The sequence below is a fragment of the Artibeus jamaicensis genome, unplaced genomic scaffold (genome assembly GCF_021234435.1).
Source record: "Artibeus jamaicensis isolate MK-2021 breed Jamaican fruit bat unplaced genomic scaffold, CSHL_Jam_final scaffold_474, whole genome shotgun sequence".
NCBI classification, from domain to species: Eukaryota; Metazoa; Chordata; class Mammalia; order Chiroptera; family Phyllostomidae; genus Artibeus; species Artibeus jamaicensis.
Window position 1 is genome coordinate 50,021,846 of NW_026522046.1, and position 20,017 is coordinate 50,041,862.

The following is a 20,017-nucleotide window of genomic DNA, read 5'->3' on the forward strand; positions in this document are numbered from 1 at the left end:
TGCGCACTCATCCGACCGCAGGACGGGGCCGCGCATCTTCCGTGCACGAGCCCCGGCCCCTTGCTGCGCAGACCGGCGGTAACAGGCGCATCTGAGTGAGGACCGGATGCTGGAGGACAGACTCGTGAGACGGAGCCTCTGTCGGCCTGAGAGTGCGCACGCGCAGCGCTGCCGCATTCCCTGCCGCCCCCGAAGCCCCGCAGCTGGAAACAGCAGAGCCACGCGCAACACTACCCACTGTCGGCAACGACTGCGGGACCTCCTAAAACACGGTCTACTTTTTTGTCTGAACAAGCGTGAGTTGCCCGAAGCCACGTGACTCGTTCCTTCGTGTCGTGGGACGACCGTGAGCATCACGGCGGCTCCGGCGGCCGCGGAAGAGGCCACAGCCGCTGCTGCAGTGGAAGAGGCCACAGCCGCTGCTGCAGTGGCCGCTCAGGGAAGTGGCTGAGGTCGACACGGCCCAAGGACCAGGCCCGAGGGGGACGCTCTGTGTGCGGGGACTCTGACCCCCTCTTGGGGCCGGATCCTGGCTGCACCGCTTCTTCCAGCAGAGAAGAAACTATAACGGCACCCTGCCCGTGCGGGCCTGTGAAGACTATAACCCACGCAGAGTGCTCAGAGCGGCGCCCGGCACTCAGGACCCCCGGCAGGTGCTGCTGTCCCCGCCCTCGGCAATCGGCAGCCTGCAGGCGCTCACGGACCCGCTGCACAGCGCCCCCTGGGGGCTGGCCTTGCAGGCGTTATGGGGAATAAGCCGTGGCCATCCAGTGACGCTCCCTTGTAACGGATTTTAGATGAAAAGCTACTGATCCTTTGCCAGTAACGTTCGCCAGCATCAGCATGGCCACATAATCAGCTTAAAGACAAAATGAGTTTATTTCAACATGATGCCCTTCCAGGATTTAAAAAAAGCTGATGACTTCAGATTAATAAATGAGTCCTATTGGTTTCCGTGACTTTGGCTAAGGAGCTCAGTGCACTTGACAAACGTTCTAATTAACCTTCGACCCTTGCAATGAAACCAGAGGCGGCCACTGTTTCTGTTTTTTAAACTGGCGTTACCGACAGCAAAGTAGCTGAAACCGCAGAAGATGTGGGAGCAAAAACACATCTGGACTGTCATTCAAAGAGTTGGCCCGGACTTTTCACACTCGTGACAATTTTCCATGAAGTATGCTCCTATTTTTAAGGATCCCTAAGTTTTGTACTAAACATGGAAAATCTATTCAAGAAGAAATAAATCTAATTTAACTACCCCCAAAATAGTACTTTTTGACCCAACAAAAAACAAACAGGGCAGAACACAGCGTGAGGTGGACACCGCCCAGGACTGAGGGGAAGGAGGTGGACCCTGCCCCGGCTCCCTCGCTGACCGGCACGGCCTCCGGCTCGGAGGTTGGGCCCCACGCCGCCCACGTGAAACACTGGCCTGCTGGGCGGACGTCCTTCAGTGACTCTCATCCGACCACGACGTCCTTGCGGGTTTTCAGGGGTAGAAAACTCCCCGTCCCCAAGAGCGGGTCCCGGATGTCCCTAACTGCGGGAAATGCCCTCCTTAGCTCCCTGCTGCGTCTTCCCCGGCAGCCCACGGTCCCTGGCAGGGAGGGGCACGGGGCCCACACCACAAACTCCGTCGGTGGTGCGGGGGAACGCGGGATGGAAGCGGAAGGCACTGTCCTCTGTCCTGCTGAGTCTGTTCGCCATTGTCGGGTGGAGCGAGAGTGGCAGGAGAAGGTCAAAGGAACCGAGACCTGTCCTTGTGCCTTCAGCTGGGCCACGCGCATCCCCCACTGAGAGAAGGCTTCCTCGCCAAGCGGGTGCCATGCCCCTGCAGCCGCAGGGCCGGTCAGCCCGGTGGCCGTCTCTCCCGGCACTGCCCGGGGCTCAGACCCAGACGGCTCCCACCCCCCGCGGGAGAAGCGGACGGGGCCGAGTTCCACACATGGCTGCAGGCCCACAGGGCAGTGCCACCGAGTGTGGGTGACGCTCGCATCAGCCGGCGTCCCCAGGCCGTGATGGTGCGGAAGTGCTCTGGTGGCCCTGGTTCTGTGGGGTGCCCGCCGCGTGGGGCGTGGGCAGCATGTCCCAGGTGTAGGCGACCTACAGGGCCCACGTGGTGTCAGGTCTGCCCGAGCCAAATGCTGGCCACCTGGGCGGGACCACAGACGGGCCTGCCTCGGGCTGAAGGGAAGGACAGCAGGCGACACGAGGGCCACACCTGGCAGGCTGAAGAGCAGGCCCGGGGTCCCAAGCGGGGTCCTTCCACGGCCTTCCTTCCAGTGCGGGAGGAACGAAAGGGCCCCCCGGGCTCTGCCTCCTCACCTCAAATGCACTTGTCACCAGCGGCCTTCCGTCCTCCCACGGACCAAATACCCAGAACACACAGGTGTTTCGTGGGACACCTGGCGCGGAGGCTGACTCCTAGTTTGCACCGACGTGAGTCCACGCGTGTCCCTGGTAGAACAAATAAGATGAAGATCATTCCTTAAAAAGGTTTGGCAACAGAGACACCCACCTGCCCAAGTCGGCAGGACAGCCCCGAACCAGCCGCAGGGGTCCTGGGTCCAGTGTCAGCTCTGACGCCGACCAGCGCCATCACCTTCATGAAGCCCCCAAACCTTCTGTACCGACACCTCCGTCCCCTTCCCAGTGGCCGGGTGACAAACCGGGTCCCGAAGTCCAACAGCTCGAAGCTCCATACCCCTAAGGAAACGCTCTCTCCGTGCGGCGGGGCCCTGGCAGGGAAACGGCTTTCCCCACCGCGCCGAGCGGCGAACGGACCTCCCTGCGCTTGTACCAGTAGCTCTTTGTCACAACTTGAGCCTCGTCGGACCGACGTCACAGGCTGAGCCACCCAACAGGTGGCGCATGGACTGTGCCCCGAAACCTGCCTTGACATGGAGACAGCGCCCAGACCCACAGGGGCCTCTGGGGTCCAGAGCTCACGGGGCCCAGTGGCGAGAGTGGCCCCCGCAAACCCCGGAATCTGGGAGACGCTGCTCATGGAAATTTGTTCGTCTCAAGAGGCCGAGCTCTTCGGTGTCTCACACCGAAATAAAGCCATCGGTCCTCCCCAACTCACAAAGCCAACAGCACTGATCCCGGTCCTAAACGGAGGCAGGAGCCCGGGGAGCCCCGGGGAGGTCGGGCCACCACGGAAGACGAGGTCCCACAGCCCTGCCCTCTGCCTCCGGAGCCTGAGTCCCATCTGCAGCCGTCTGCCCTCCCGAGGGGACACGGCTGTGCCAGCCGCAAAGCTGCCTGGTGGGTGCGCCGTGTCTGGGGGTGAGAGCCAGTGGGGGGCGGGGGTGCAGGCTGTCAGAACCCCGTCAAGCCTCCCATCTCCCCAGTGAGGGGAGGGGCGTGCTGGTGCAAGTGCAGACACGGTCAGAGGACAACTGGGGCAGGGTCCCAGCGACAGTGGACCGTGAGAGGCTAAGCACAGATCGCTGTTCTGAAGGACAGAGAGTCCCTGGCTGAGCAGTAGGGAGATTAGGGGTGTGTTTTAAGGGAGAGAGAAGCCAGTGAGGCAGTGCAGTGTACACCACATGTGGGGTTTAACGTTAAATCCAAAAAGCGAAGAACAAGGGAAAAGACGAAAGCATGGGCACTGTGAAATCAAACATTCCCCCTTCGTTACCTAGAAATTAAAAATCAAGCACGTGGGGCACGTAAGCACCGTCAGAGGAGCCTTCTGATGGGAATTTTCACTGAGCAGAGCCCTGCAGCCTCGGGTTTCGGGGACAGGGAAGAGCGGGGGCCAAGGGGGCATGGCGCCCACCCCGGGGCCTTGCCAGTCCAGGCGGGTCAGGCCTGTGACTCAGCCACCCTGCGAAGGGACAGGTGATGGGGTGAAAGGAAAGGGAGCCCCTGAGTCCAGCCCAGGGGAGCCCGGGGGCCTCGCGGACCCACTCTGAGCACTGGAAGTCCTTAGGCAGATGCTCTCAGGAATGCGGTTCTTCCCCAGATGAATCCCCACCAGGACCTCCAGCCCACGTCTTCCCAGCCAGCCAAGGTCTCTGTTTTCTCAGCGGCCCCCACGCGCCAGCAAGCCCCTCCCTGCAGCAAAGGGGGATCCTCTCAGCCCCCAGCCATCCCAGGACCGTGCCTATCGGCTTCCTCCCTGAGACAGAGCACCTCCCCTGCAGGGGAGCCCCTGGGAAGTGCGCGGCCCGGACGCCCTTCTCAGCCCCTCCCGCCCCTCTCCCCACAGAAGTCCAGGATATCCACCTACGAGAAGATGTGGGCGTTCATGAGCAGCCGGCCGCAGACGGCCCTGGTGCGGAACAGCGAGGAGGGCATCCAGCGGGTGCTGGCCACGGACTACGCGCTGCTCATGGAGTCCACCAGCATCGAGTACGCCACGCAGAGGGACTGCAACCTCACCCAGATCGGGGGCCTCATCGACTCCAAGGGCTACGGCGTGGGCACGCCCATAGGTGAGAGGGGCCGGGAGGGTGCGGCCACGCCCCAGGGGCTCCCAGGCTGCGAGGGACGGACGCCCACGGGAGATGCCCGTGTGGATCAGAGGCGGGTTCCGAATGGGCAGTTCCCAGACATCGCACCAAGCTCCGAACTCCCCATTTCTCCCAGGTTCTACCACGAGGTATCTGTTGGAGTCCGCAGACTTTTTTACCCCAAATATCTTTCAGAAGAATACCTTCTAATTAACTTTCTAGACGTTATTTTCTTCAGTGCCTATACACATCTATGTATTTTCCTGCCTTAAACTGTATTAAAGTATAACAAAATTAATGATGCAAATAGATGACAGAAGTTGAAGGGCTGAGTTCCCATGCCCACGGATGGAAAAACAAAGCTGCAGACTTCAAAGACCGAGGACAAAGGTTAAAGTGTCATCTGCTCAGGCCCGACGCCGGTTCCATCCGCCATGAGACTCAAACACTGCGTTTGCCAAGCCCGCCCACACTCGGACACGCGGGGCTCGAAGCCAGGGAGCCCCCGGCCCCGGGTGAGAGGAAGCCCACGCAGGAACCTGCCCTAGTGGCTGCAGACCTGCCGTGCCCTTAAACCGAACCCGGAGCAGGTCCCTGGGGAGATGTCTGCCGGACAGACTCACGAGGGGCTGCCGGACGGGCTGGCCGAGACCAGCGGCTCGTCAGGGCGGCCGGTGAGCGACGCCTGCAGGTGTCCAGGGACGCGGAGGAGTCGGCCCCGTGCCATGCAGCAGCGGCGAAGACAGAGGCCGAGGCAGACACGGGTGTGAGGGACTCTGCGGCCTCTGGTCCCACCTGGCCGAGTCCACGCGGGCTCCAGGCTCTGCCCAACCGTCCGAGATGGGTGGGGTCGGGGGTCACAGACGTGCAGAAGTGCAGACTCTGCTTCTGAAAGACCCCCAGGGCAGGAACCCTGGAAGGTGCCTTCTGAGGGATGGAAGATGAAACTTCGGGAGGACGGAGCAGGCGAGGCCTCCACAGGCTCCCGGGAGCCGGGACGTCCCCATCCCTGGAGACGACCTGAAACAGAGCCTGGACAGCCCTTGGGGAAGGAGCGCCCGCCGGGTGGCACCTCATCTCCGCCCTTCCCAGCTCTCGAGCGCTGGGGCTCTGGGCGCTGCTGTTGACCGCTGCCCTGGGGCGGCCAAGCCAGCAGCCAGGATCTTGTCATCGGCTTTGCAGAGCAATTTTCCCACTGAAAACCCACACTCCTAACCGACAGGCCTCAATCTAACTAGAAAACACTTGGCTTTTCGTTTAAGTTTGAGTCTGAGTGCTGACAATGACTCTGGGAAGTCTTGGGTAAAAAGAAAAACAAAAAACAATAGTGAACGTGAACCGTTAAAACCCCCCGCTTTTCTGACTTTGACAGGAGAATGTTACAGGCAGAGCTTGGGGTGGGCGCGCACGGGGCGGAGACCACGCCGGCGGCGAAGTGAAGGGAATGGACTTACTGACTCTGCCGATGACCGTGACTGCCACTCACCAGGCCCCTTCCACTCTAAACTCAGGGGACTGGACTGCATGGTCCTGAGACTTCTGGTTCTGATGCCGCATTTTTCTGTTTGCGGTTTTCTGGGGGTTTGTTTGCCATTCCGTTTCTACCAAGAAGAGCTTTAAAGTTTGCTAACAAGCAATTTTCCTACTAAGTAGAAGACATGCACACAGAGACTCCTAACACCCGAGGACAAACCGAGTAACTGAAGTTCACCTGCGTTTCCCAGCTCCCTTTGAATGCACATGGGGACCCAGGGTCGGGCAAGCGTAGCTGCAGGCCAACGTGGGTGCTCTCTAGCCTAAAAGTTCTGTGGCATTACTGGAATATAAAGTATAAATAATATCAATAACGTCCTTGCAAATTTTCCAAACAGTGAATTTTGTCAGACCTTTGAGTTAATCAAAACCTACTCTGAACAGCACATTAACCAGCAGGTGCATTAGCCAGTACAGACTACTCCTGTAACCGACAGCTGCCATTTCTCAGTGTCTCACGCCGTCAGTTTCTATTTCTTGACCTTGTCACAGTCCTATGTGGACTGAAAGAGCCTGGGACCCAAGCAGCCGGGGACCCAAGCCCCTCAAACTGGGGTCCCACCATTCCGGGGCTGGGAGCTCCTTACCGTCCTGCTGGGCGGCTGGGGAAAGGGCCAGAGCAGAGGGTGGTGTGGGGAGGACAGTGAGTCACGGTAGGACCCCGAGGCTGAGACGGGCCATGGTCCACAGCCTGGACTGTGACGGAGACTGGGGAGTGTCGGCTGCTCCCCGGGGGGGAGAGGAGGTGACCCGAGTGTCCTCTGGCCAGGCGGTCACAATATCAGACAACCAGCAGCCTGCAAAGAGCAGAATTGAAGCGACCAGACCCCCTCATGTGGGGAAAGACTCCTGAAAAGCTCCCCAGCGCAGAGGTCCGGCCCCGAGGTCCCAGCTCAGCTTTCCTCACTTAGAGGACAGAGAGTTGGACAGGAGAGCCTCCCGGCCTGTCAACACCCCTCCCCCCCCCGTGCCCTTGGCCACCAGCACGTGGGCCGCATGTCCTCTGAGACAGCCCCCCGCCGGGCCTCCTCCAACCCGCGGTGACCTTGCCCCCAGGCTCGCCCTACCGGGACAAGATCACCATCGCCATCCTGCAGCTGCAGGAGGAGGGGAAGCTGCACATGATGAAGGAGAAGTGGTGGCGCGGCAGCGGCTGCCCCGAGGAGGACGGCAAGGAGGCCAGCGCGCTGGGCGTGGAGAACATCGGCGGCATCTTCATCGTCCTGGCCGCCGGGCTGGTCCTCTCCGTGTTCGTGGCCATCGGGGAGTTCATGTACAAGTCGCGCAGGAGCAGCGGCGACGTGGAGCAGGTGAGTGCCTCCCTGCCGGGCCGTGTGTGCTGAGTCCGGGGACCTTGCCGGGACACGTGCCCGCTTCAGTGACGGGCCATCAAACTAGGTGCCTGGAGGAGCCACTGCCCAGGTAGAGCCGAGGGCCACTGAGCCCCTCGCAGGCGCTGCTGAACACGCAGCCCTGTCTCTCACTCGGTGACACAGGCAGAGCAGCGCGGTGCCCGCGAAGCCCGGCTCCTGCTCGTGGGCGCGGCAGTGCAGCGGCCCAGACGCGTCGTCTCTCCCGCTCACGGGCTCGTCAGGCAGAGCGGGAAGAGACAGGCCCCAAACCGGCAGAGACACAGACAGGTCGCAGAGAGACATGTCACTGCCCCCAAGTGTGGGTGCGGAGCCCACACACTGGAGCAGAGCAGTTTATATAAAGGTATCAACGGTATTTTGAAACTGGCCTTTAACTCTATCAACGTGTAGTTATAAAAGTCAGTTCACCAAATTTTATTGCCAGAAACCCGATCGGCAACCTGAAACGACAATGAGGTGCGTGAGAGACTGCCTCTCCCGATGACATTCAGGGTCACGGTTGGTCTGGGCAGCCAGCCACTTCTGCCCGTCCAGTCTGTTTCTGACGGAAACCGGAGCGCACGCCCGTCTGAACACTGGTTGTGAGGAGGGCTCGCTCCCTCCTAAATGTGCAGAGAGAAACAGCGCCGACTCGCGCCCTCGCACCAGCAGGGGCCGCCCCTCGCACCGAGGCGTTGCTGGGATCCTGAGACACCAGCTCTGGGCAGCAGGGCTGGCCTGATGCTCAGCTGTCAGTCTTAAAACCCTCAGTGATTCAGGGCAAGGGCCCCAGTCTTGGTTACGCTCTGGGCCCTGCAAACGCAGGGCCAGTGCTGACAGCTGATCTCACACCAGCCTCACGTCCTGGTCCTGGGGGCTCCCCCTGGGGTCCCAAAGCTGATGACCTAGGGTGACCCGGCTTCACCACGAACAGGCTCCCCAAGTCACCAGGCAACTGTGAGGGCACTGACACCCCTCCCGAGACCCTGTGAGAGAAACGGTCTTTCACCGAAGGGAGGGCGGGCTGGTCTGCTTTGTCTGAACTTCCGATTTGCTCTCAAGGTGCCTTGTTCTGTGCAACTGAGTCGACAAGTGAAAGCCTGTATGTGTCCTGCTTTAATGTGCTTCTCGTGTTGCCGGCTTCGTTCGATTTGCATTTTCATTGAAACGCTCATTTTTGCATCTGATTTACTCATTTTTCCATATTTCTTTTCTCATTTCTTTTGCATGCAAGCCTTTTTGTTTTTTGCACGGACCGCAGTGTAAGCAAAGCCACCCACCCAACTCCACTTCTGGGACCACTTTGTCTACGGAGGTGGGATGTGGCAGATCAGTCCGAGAGGAGAGAGGGGTGCAGACACAGTCCTCCGTTCACACGGTGTGATTGGTTTAAAAAAGGTGCTCCCGGTAGAGTGGTCTTGTGCAGCTGACGCTGTCGACGCTCTCTGGGTCCACGAAGCATGAAGAGCCGCAAGTCCCTGTCCCTTTAAGACAGCAAAACCCGTGTGCAGTGGGCGTCCAGCTCCGCGAGCTGGAGACAGATGGGACATTAGGGGCCTGCGGCCTCCAAGACGCGTATTTGCAGAATCTGCCAGACCATCAACTTATCTTAGTTCCGTCTTCATGCATTGAAAGCAAACAGCTGTTTCCTCATGAAAAAAAGTCGATTCAGACTTTCAACCGCGCAGAGCAGGACAAGAAGATGCTAATCTGGGCAGTTTTTCGTCTTTGTGAACCTTTTTCCCGGATTCCTACTTTCTGTCCCAAGTGTTCTGTCGAGTCACACGGTTTCCAACAACCCGAAGTCCTTTATTTTCATTGTAACTCTGTACCAACCTTAATTTTTAATTCAAATCTATTTCACTGTTTAAAATGTGTTATTTAGACAAAGACCCAAAGATGTCTCAGATTTTAAAGATTCAAAAATGTGCTCCAGAAAACGGGAATGAAATGAAACCTGGTGTCTCGGACCACCGGCTGCGTTCGGCACCGCCCGGTCCAGAAGGAGCCCGGGGCAGAAGTTCATCAGCACCACCCTTTCAAGTAACGTTTGCCAGTAGAGCCTCGGCAGCCGCCTGCCCGCATCTCGGAGGACCTGCAGGTCTTTCCGCTGGGAGCTCTTCCGAGCAAGCGCCAGCGCTCGCTGAGCTGGGGTGCACGCAGAGACCTCTTGCTCTGCCGACCCGCCCACGCTTTGCTCGGAGGAGCGCCTCCCCCACACATGTGGTGTCATCTGTCCGTCCATCCCTCCAGCACAGACGGGGCTCTGGTCCGGCCTTCCCTGAGCATCACCATGACCACACCGGCTTCTCTGGCTGCCTGGCCATTGTTCACTCACCCCAAGTGCACAGGGAGGAGGGCAAGGGGGAGACCACGGGTGAGAGGACCCCCACCCACCTTCGCCGGGGACCTCTGCAGCTTCGTGCTGCACCTGCTCTCGGAGTTGCCTGGGCGGCCCCTCCCACTCACCCGGGTGGGGGGCTGTTTCCTCCCCACGGGGAGCCGGGCAGGGATAGGCTTTTCATCTCCCCCCAAATCGCGATCAGCTGCCCTTTGTCTCCCTGATGGGGTTCCTTCTGATGGGAAGCGGTCCCCCAAACACAGTTCTCAGCTAGGAAGGTCTGCCGCTACGATCACGGGTGCTCTGAACCACACACACTATTTCCCTGCCCAGGGCGGCAGGAGAGGGGCCCGGCCAGGACGGTTTCCGTCTTGTTTTCCTCTCTAAACAAAGGCGCTGCTGACGTGTCTGTAACTTTCACAGTTGCTTCCATGCCGCCACGTGGACCGGCAACACCCCGCCTGCCCTCGGTCCACACTCACGTTTTTACAACCCGCAGAATCAGACGCTGGGTCAAATATGATTTACTTTTAGTTTTCAAGTGTATTGGTTCTGTACATAGAAATTACAGATTACAAAAGTTCATATTCCCAAGGGTTATTTAACAAACCAAAAATGCTACCAAGAGTTCAAGGGTCGAAGCTCGAGTCTCCACCCAGGCCCTTCCTTTAGAGTGTGACAAGGAGGCCGGGACAGAGGAACGGCCCAGCCCCCCAGCGGGTGTTTTTGTGACACTGTGAACTGTGCGGGACCCGATTCCGGTATATCTACGTCATTTCGGGGTTTCAAACAGGCTTCGCGTATGGCATTGCATCTAAGCCCCTCAAGAGCTTTCTTTCAGCCCCACTAACAGTGAGGTCGGTGTCAGAGTTGGAGACCTGAAGTCCCAAACTGTAATGTCAGAGGCGAGTTTTCTAAAAATTCAGAACTAAACCAGGACTGAGGCTCAAGTTCTAGTACAGACGCCTGCTGAGTGACTGCAAACAAGTGAGTGCCTTCCGGAGTCGTGGCTTCGTAATGTGAAAAACCAGGACAGGGTTTCTAGGTCATCAAGTTGAAGGAGCCTTTTTCAAAATAGGTTCCATTGGCAAGAGTTACTCAAACGTATGCTCACGGTCAGGGAACCCACGGACCGGCTGTCCCCTCTCTGCTGGTGTCTTGGCGTGTTCCACAACTCATCCGTGTGGGGTGGAGAGGCACCCCGTGTTCCCCAAACTCACTGCCTCACAGAACACGCTCGGCCCCGCCCCCGAAGCATCTCAACAGCCCAGCGCCCTGCTGCTCAGACTCCAGGGCCCGGGTGTGGAGTGACCGCCCCCACCGGTGATCCAGACGCGCCCCCCGCCCCCACACGCACGCTGTTGCCGCTCAGTAAATAACGGCGTTTTCATTCAGGGTAATTCTCCACCTTCTCCGAGCCCCCGTGTCCTCGTTTGTAAAACGAAGGCAGTACCTGGGCTTACACTTGCTTTGAGAGTTAAATCATGTAACGGCGTAGAAATGAAACCCCTCACGAGCCCTGCGGACAAACGCTCGGTCCCTCCAGGGAATCCCGGGCTGCTCTCAGGGCGCGCGGGCGTCTGAAAACTGGCTGCCTGGGGGGGCAGGCTGCCCGGTTCAGGGGTCGCCCTGTCTTGAAGACCCCTTTCCTCACACGAGTTTAGACACCAGTGGCCCCTTCCCTGCAACCAAGAGAAAGACCCAAACTGGTGACAGAGACGAGGCTCCACAGTGGTGGCAGGAACGTCCCCTCTGGGATTCTGACGTAACGGGACCGAGGACAGGGCGGCAGGTCCCAGGGTGCCCAGCAGATCCCACTCCACTGACGACAGGCACCTGCGGCCTCCTCCTGCCCACGGCGGGTTCTAGAGGCAGGACAGCTGGGTCTGAGCGCGGAGACAGCACCCACTCAGCACTGGGTGCCGTGGGCCCTTCCAGGCAGAACTCGGGGCACCGCACCCGAGGCAGAACCGTCACTGCGCTCCGCCCAAGAGCTCCCTGTGGGCGAAGGGGACGGGCCAGGCAGGCAGCTGGCCTCTCCGTGACCGCCCCCCTTCCCCAGGCGCCACCACCAGGGGCCTCGGACTCGGCCACAACCCCGTCTCCTCCCGCTTTTCCTCCTGCCCTCGGGTGGCCAGGCCTTCTGCCATGTCAGTGACCACGGACACCATGGCGACCCACAGGGGCCAGGGCCTCGTAGGGGAAATTTAGGGGAAAAAGGGCTTGAATGCAAAAGAAACATGTTCAGACTCTCTATTTTACATCACTTGTCCTCCGACTCTGTGTCCCTTGGAACCACCTGGGGACAACTACTTAAAATACAAGTGACAGGCTCTCCTTGCAGAGATGCCTCCTCCGTGAGTCCGGTCCCGGAACCAGCATTGCTGGCAGAAGCCCAAAGCGGCCCCTCCAACGAACCACGCCCGTCTGTCTTCATAAAAATGGACTCACACAGAGCAGTTTTCTCCAAAATTAGGTCACATGTACACATTTCCTCAAAGCTGTCCTCCAAACGTGGGGATTCTTTTTTAGTATCTTCTTACGTGACTCCCCCACCACCAATAACTTTAAATACCATCGTTAAAAGTAGTTGGTAAACAAGTGTTTTCTTTTAAACTAAATTAAACACAGCAGTTTGGCTTCAAATTTGGTGGTACGTGTGACTTTTTATTGATACCAGCAAGTCATCCACGGCTCGAACTTTGAGAAATGCTGTTGAAAGTCCGGAAGGGAACAGAGAGGTAGGAAAAGATCGAGCAAGCGTTTCAACAGCCATGGAGAGGGGATGTCTAATTTATCATGTAAAGAGCCTGTCTCTAAGCTAATGCAATAAGGGGGGGAAATAAAACTTATTTTGTTTTAGACTAAAATCACAAATTAAATTATTTTAGCATCTTCCAGCAAAACTGGAACTACCTAAGCAACGCATGGTGGGCAGAGATCATGCCCTTCAGAAAATTAGCTGGATCACATGATCGCGAAGCTGCAAAGGAGAACTGTCTTCCAGCAGCGAGCTGCACTTGGCCAGCCCGGAGATGCTCTGCTGGAGCCCGCTGAGGCAAAGCAGCAAAGCAACGGGTCTCGATTAGCTTCCGCGCCTGTGACCCCTAGACTGTGAGGTCCGCGTCCCTGGAAGCAATTTAAAAGTAACCCCGACGGCCTTGAGAGACGAAGCAAAGCAGAGCGCTCCTCCTCCTCGTGCTCTTCTCTGCGCATCTAACTGTGCCAAGTGGCATCGTTTATTAACCCTCACGGATAATGAAAATTTCTGCTGGATGCCACAGTTCTGGCGTGCCGCGGGAACCTTCTCATTAGGCTTTGCGCCATTAGGAAATTTTATGTCCAGATGCACAAGCATATTAAGATCATTTTGCTTTCAAAACCCTTTCCTCCAAATGCTCAGAGAAATTCCATGTACGAAGACAAAGGCCTTGTTGTGACAGGAAACCAGCTCCAGGGGCCCGCCGTGGGCTCCACGCCGTGGGCTTCGCGCCCTGCAGACAGGCTCCGGCTGGCGCAGTCACACCAGCTGCAGGGCGGAGTGTCCGGCTCCACAGCCCGAGCCGCCCTGTGGCCGGTCCACCCAGACTCACGGGAGGGGCAGCGACAGCTGAGTGACGTGGTGAAGTCCTGTTTCCCTGTCAATTAAAAATGTCTAATTCAGCTGGACCAGAATTTGCTTTCTCCGTGACTTTTCAGCTGAGGTGTTCAAAGTTCAAATATGCAGATTTTTCAAGGTCAAACAAGAACGTTCCCCTGACCACTTGGCCTTCATCAGCCATGAGAATTGAGAGACTCGGGCCGCAGGTCACCGCTCTCGCCTGGGCCCCTTCTCTCCTCGGGAACCGCACTGTCCGACACTCCGGGTGCCATCAGCTTCACTTCTTTCTAGTCTGCGCACTTTGTGTAACGAGTTATTTGGAGAAGTCTCTTTAATCACGTTATCTCTGTAATTGTACGAAGAGCCTTTCCTTCGCCTGCAACCCAAGGTGGTGGGGGTGGGACAGGCCCCTCACATCTATCTGCCTTGACCCCGCCCCCCATGGGAGCGCCACCTCCCACGTGGCAGGTGAGGGGCCCTTCCCAGGTGTCCCCGGAATCCTGGCTGGACGATTCCCCTGGGAAGCAATGTGGAACAGTCCTCTCTCCCTCCCCGTCCCCACCCCCATACTCTGGGTCCTCAAGGCACTTCCTCAGCCCGAGCACCTTCGGCTGCCGTGACTCCCAGCTTCCCACACGGCAGAGGCTGCTCCGGACCCACAAGACCAGGTCAGGGCGCACGGCTGCCAGTCTGACTTCCCTCCTCCCTCCCTCTCCTCCCTCCCTTCCCTCTCTGCCTTGAGGGCACTGCATGTAAAAGCTCTTCCTCTAACGTTGGACATGGGAAACGGGGTTTTGGTTTCAGAAGAACTGGAGAAGAGCCCGTGGATTAATGCCAACGTTCCACTGTCTCAGCATCACCTAACTTTTCAAGGTTTTCCATGAAATCATCCCTGATGTTAGAGGAGAACGAACTGGTTCCTACACCCCAAGAGTCTGGGTTGTAACCCTGGGCAACCACCACAGGTTAAAAAGGAAGAAAAACTTCTTTAAGAGTTCTTTGAAAATAAACAAGTTTCTATATGTACACACACACAATGCCCGCCCGCAACATACTTACATTTATTTTAACAGCAGAGAAGTTTTGTAGACGAAATCCTGCCACACACACGGGCCCGAGAAAGGCGATCCCTGTGTGTCAGGAGTAACCCCGTCCCCACCCACAGGCCCCACCCACGTTCTGACGGACAGATGGCGCTCTGACCGGGAGATGAGCAGTTCTAGGGCTCACAGGCAGCACAGACCGGGACCTGAGTGGGCAGAGCCCTGTGTGGATCCCAAGGGAGGGTGGAGCAGAAAAGCAGACAGACAGCGAGGCAGTGAGAACAGGGTATGGGGGGCGGGGGTGCTAGGAAGAGCGAGCAAGTGAGTCTGGCCACCACAGACGAGGGGCAGATGGGGCCGAGGCAAGCGACCCAGGGAGAGCCGGCTGGAGGCACCACAGGCGCTGGGGACAGCTGGGCAGGGAAGGGACCACACTCGGAAGTCCTAGTGCAGTGTCTAGGTCCCCTCTACCCCGAGACCATGGGCACAGGCTCGGAAGGGCGAGTCGGCATCCTCCCAGGCTCCCGGTCACGACCCATCATGACCCATCTTCTGGAAGCCTCAGTGATGGCTGATCCTCAACCTCTGAAATCCATTTAACTTCAATTCCAAGGACAGTTGTAAGGAAGATGGTCCAGGGATTCTGAGTAAGTTCAGTGAACTGACGAGCCAGAGTTACAGGTGCCCAGACCCTGAGACCAGGGACAGCAGACCTCACACAGAGGTGGGGGCCGAGTGAGGACCTCCCTCCCTGCCCCTCCACGGGGTTGGAGACCCCGACCCTGACCTCCAGCCCCCGGGTCCTTGACTGTCCCCTGAAGATGTCAGATCCCTGTGCAGACAGGCAACCAGATGTCCAAAGTCTTAACACAGCGGATGTGTGAACGGGACTCTTCTGTCCTTGTTCCCTGCAGAGCTTCCTAACTGCAACCCCAGGACATTTTGACTTGTCCCACATTCTAGGCTTGTCCCACATTAGAGCTCGGAGTTAAAAATGGCAGGAAAGGAGGCGCTTTGACCTTCTTGTTACAAAAGAAAAACAAAAGAAAACCACTGAGCTGCTGCCTCCGCAGACGCGGGCAGTAACCCGACCAAACCAAGGAAATACTGATGCTGATGACCACGCCATGGTCCCCAGCGCCTCCCCCTTGGTGCTCTACACGCCACTGAAATCCGTCTTTGCAAAAAGACTCCGAATCACAGCTGACCTTCAGTTGTAACAGGTGAGCACGTAAAACGCGAGCTCTTAGTCTGTAAAACAACAATGTATCTGTATTCTTCGTCCACGTGTGACATGGGAATTTATCAGACAATATCACAGATCCCTTCAAGCATTTATAAGTAAACTGCATAACAAAACAGAAAGAACGCCGGACAAAATGTAAGATTTATCTTATATCTTTAGTGAGGCTACAGCCTCTGAAACACAATGTGTCCGGAGAATCCTTGCAGGCCCGCACCCAGTGCCGCCTCCGAAATGCGCCAGCAGGTGAAGCCCCGGACACAGAAGCGTCCACCTGCAATGAGAACCATGGCTGCTGGCCCCGTGCTGAGGCCCCACTTGCCCCCGGTGGCAGCCAATCCCAGACACCCGGCCCCGCTCACTGAAGTCAAATTCCAGCTCGGGGCTTCCAGCTCGGGGCTTCCCACAGCTTGAAAAAAGCCCTTCCCCACCCACAGGCTTTTCTCTGGGGGGGTTCATTTCAGGTTCAAAGCGGGGAGAACTGGGAGGCCCTCCCTCCCCTCCAGGCAACAGGTGCAGGGGCGGTCGTTTGTGTCTGGCTCAGACCCGGGAGGGATCCGAGGACTGCCGCACAGCCAGCGATCACGGAGAAGAGCAGACCAACGGGGAGGTGCTGCCGCAGAAGAGGCCGGGGTGGGGGAGGTTTCTGCAGAACAAACAGCTGGTCGCCCCGCAACCCGACCCGGGGCGCCCAGGCCCAGTCAGCCGCGGCTGCAGGCTCTCCCAGAATGATCTGTGTTCCTCCGTCTCCTGGCTTCCGCAAGAGAACTCACGCACACTCACGCACACTCACAAACACGCTGCACATGCACACACGCGCACGCTCCACTTTGTGCTCGGACACAGACAGGAGCAGCCTTGGGGGCAGCGACACCGCGGTTGGTGCGCACGGACTCGCTGGGAGGGCGGGTCCTCGCGGAGGCACCTCGGGCTTCAGGCCACGAACACCTGCCGGCTCTCCTCTCCTACCCGTCACTGAGCACCCTCCCTTCCCGGGAGAGGCTGCAAATTTCTGCTCCTTCCATAAAAAATATCCAGCAAGTGCTGTAGACAAAATATTTTCAGGGAGGTATAAAGCCCCATCTTAAAGAAAGAGCACGTACAACGTGCCAGGCGACGCGCCAGCGTTTGACATCCGTCTGCCCCGACTCATGTGACAACTCCGGGGGGAAGGGCTCCACCATCGTTTCCACGGCGCAGGTAAGAAAACTGAGGCCGAGACGAACTGAGCAGCAGGGCTGCAGTTGAAGAGCCAGCATTCCGACTGCAGGGGCCCACTCGCAACTGTAATTCACGGTCGAACGTGCAGATCCATTAGAAACGAGAACTCCGTCCACCAGGGGGAAGCGGGGAGCGGGGGCCCTGCCCCTCGATTCCCCTGCCCGGGAGCAAGGCGGCCGGGCAACTACCAGTGTGCCTGCCACTTCCTGCAATGAGGGTTTTGGGATTTCGTGCTTAAACATAGTTTTCCTGTGACCCTTCACCATGAAGGAGTTCCCGAAAGCCAAGTGCAGAAACAGAAGCTGTGGAAAGCTACTCTGAACTGTGACTCTAACGCAGACGCTCGATCTGCATGTTACATGTACCTTTAATTCTGAGATTATCACAGCCAAGTAGATGGACAGAGACAAGCCCACCCGAGCCACTACGGACTCAGGGGACGGACCTTCACGGGCCCATTTCCACGGCTCCCGCGAACACAAGGCGGGCAGGGCCTTGGAGGCTGTCTGCCGTTCTTCATGCCCACAGGGCACCTGCGATCAGAGAGGCTGCCTGTGGCCTGGCATTTGCTCTCTGACTGTTGGAGGAAAAGGGAAAACCGGAAGGAAGCCCTAGTCTGGGGCCCACGAGTGAGGAACCGGGGCACCAACAGCGCCATCCGACACGCCCCGACACAGCAGCAGGGAACAAAGTCATGGGGGTCTGAAGGCACAGAGACGTGCATCGTGTCCGGGGGCGGTGCAGGCCTGGAGCAGAGTTCTGGTTTTCCAGCAAACATCACTGACACGGCACAGGTGGAAGTGAAAGCCCCCACGACCCCGTGCACCCGCGGCAGGAAGGGCCCCGCCGACCCCCGCCTGCAGCTGCCCGCACACCACAGCTGGACTCCTGCTTCCGCACTCTCCGCGTGAACTGAAGGGGAATGTCCAAAACCGAAGGTCTGAGAGTCCGAGTAAAACGGGGTGACGTTTTGTGAAAAAGAATCTACAGGAAAAGAACTTTATAGTGACAATAAAAAAGGATCCATCGAGGGGTAGAAGATGGCAGGTGGAGGCAAAAGCGTCTGTGAGTGCGAGCCCCACGGGCTGAGTCCCAACGCGCCCCCTCCCTCCCCGAGTTTCCAGGAAAAGCCCCCAGGGCCTCCCCCGGCAGATTCCTCCGAGCTCCCTCCTCACCAGGTGTCTGGGGGTCACATGGAGGAGCGTGTGTCAAACTCGGGTAACGTTCCGTTCCCGCTGCCCCTCCCTCGCTTTGTAACCAGCAGCACCTGGAGCAACACCCCCTCGTCCTCCGGAGCAAGTTTCGGAGCCAAGGCCGCCAAGCCCCGGCACCACCCGCCACCGTGACCCTGCAGAACATGCGCCTGGTCTTGGTGGCACCACGTCAACTCCCCTCCACTGTGGGTGACACCACAGACCCCCCACCTCCCCTGGTGGCTGGGACTCCCCTGAAGGATGGATCGCAGGAAGCGTTTGTGAGTCTGCTTTGTGCCACGGTCCCCGTTCAACTCTCCGAGGCCACGGCGCACCATCAGAAAGACAGTTGACACACAGACCTGAATCTTTATTTGTTAGCATCACAGGAAAGCAGGAATGAAATTCAAATTTTACTTGAATTTGAAATTCAAACACTTGTGAAGGAGACAGAGTCACAAGCACACGGTGATGTTTTTCGGGGGTGTGGGTCTGTGGGAGGCCAGTGACTTACATCTAGGATCTAAATACACGTGCCTGGTCCCCCGTAAAGTAGAAAAATTTAAAGTACTACCTACTTTAACACCTCTCTTACGGAACCAATGGGGTGCAGCTTTGCAAAAACACACCGTGCACAGGAAGCGGCGCAAGGAGCCCGCGGGGCAGGCTGTGCTCCGCACGCTGGACGGGCCCCCTCCCCCGCTCAACACCGGGGGCGCCGAAGGGGAGGGGGCGCCCACCGGTGCGGAGTGCGGCTGTCTGGTGAAGGGGCAGTGCTCACCCTTCCGTACACGGTACCAAGGGCGCTGACGTTTTCACAGGGTGTTTTGGAAGTGACCCCACCCAGAACAGCGTGACTTTATAGAAATCCCCCCAGCAGGAATCTGCCCACGATCCTGTCTGGGCCGGAAGAAATGACAGCCGCCTGTGCGCAGCGTCCGTCTGTCCTGTGCCTGCGAGCGGGGGTGGAGCACTCACACACGCACCCCCGGTCCGTGTGGCGTGTCGGCGGCATCACACGTCACCCCGCATCGTCGTCACTGTGCGTCCACCACGCCGCTGTCATTTCAACCACAAACCTGCATCGTGGCTGCTGGCACATCTCTGTCTTTTCGGAGAAAATAATACAATTTAAAATTTTTTTTTCTTTTTCTTTATCAGAAAGGAAAGTCATCAAGAATTAGATTTTATTTTAGGAACAAAGTAAGGTTTCATGGGAGAAAAAAGCAAAGCCTTGGTGTAGAGAAGGTCTGTTCATTCCGTAGCGTTTCTGAAGTGCTCATGTGCCTTGATAAGCCTCGGTGTTCGCATCACCTCGGTGGGGAAATGACTTAATTTAACTCTGTGTTGCTGTCTCGGCACAGCTAAGTTGTCTGTTTTGAGAGCCTTCCTGGGTAGTGGCGCGTCGCTGCCTCTGGGGATGAAACGCCAGCTCTGCCGCTGGCTCGCGGCCTCGGCTGCCGCAGTAGGAGAGGCGGGTGGCTGGTGGGTGGAGGCCGGGAGGGGCTGGGCAGGACCCGCTCCAGCAGCGGGCAGGAGACGGGGGTGGGGGGTGCACCGACGCTGACGCCCTCTCCTTTCCTGCTCCCCAGTGTCTGTCCTTCAACGCCATCATGGAAGAGCTGGGAATCTCACTCAAAAATCAGAAAGAGTTAAAGAAAAGACCAAGAACTAAGGGGAAACCTTCGCTGACCAGCATCCTCACTTGTCACCAGAGACGGACTCTGAGAAAAGAGACCGTGGCCTAAGCCCGCCGAGCACCTGGGAGAGGCCTCGGGGAGAAACGGGTCTTGGAGGGGAGAGTTCCGACGTGCGTGTGGCGTGTTTCCATGTGTCTGTACACGTCAGTGGCTTGTGTCTGTAGATCAGAGAAAGACGAAGTTTAAAAGGCTTGTGTAGCTATTTCCTGGAAGGAGACATCATTCCTTTGGAAATGAGTGCGTATGCTCACGTACTTTCTCTCTCACCCCAATGAATGGCTGTGTGTGCTTTCTAAACATTAATAAAACGAGAGCTTTTTCCTAGAACGA

The 20,017-nt window shown here is 57.8% G+C and overlaps 1 protein-coding gene across 2 annotated transcripts in view; it reads left to right on the forward strand.

Annotated features, from left to right (window-relative positions):
- GRIK1 (glutamate ionotropic receptor kainate type subunit 1) overlaps positions 1-19,735 on the forward strand; it is a 192,360-nt gene extending 172,625 nt beyond the window's left edge. The window contains exons 14-16 of one of the 2 annotated variants that reach the window (XM_053657793.1): positions 4,217-4,442; positions 7,050-7,303; positions 19,580-19,735. In XM_053657793.1, the coding sequence (XP_053513768.1) occupies positions 4,217-4,442; positions 7,050-7,303; positions 19,580-19,735 (636 nt within the window). Of the gene's footprint in view, positions 1-4,216; positions 4,443-7,049; positions 7,304-8,579; positions 8,730-19,579 lie in introns of those variants that run through there. The other variant, XM_053657792.1, reaches the window with a different exon arrangement.
- The last annotated feature ends 282 nt before the right edge of the window (positions 19,736-20,017 follow it).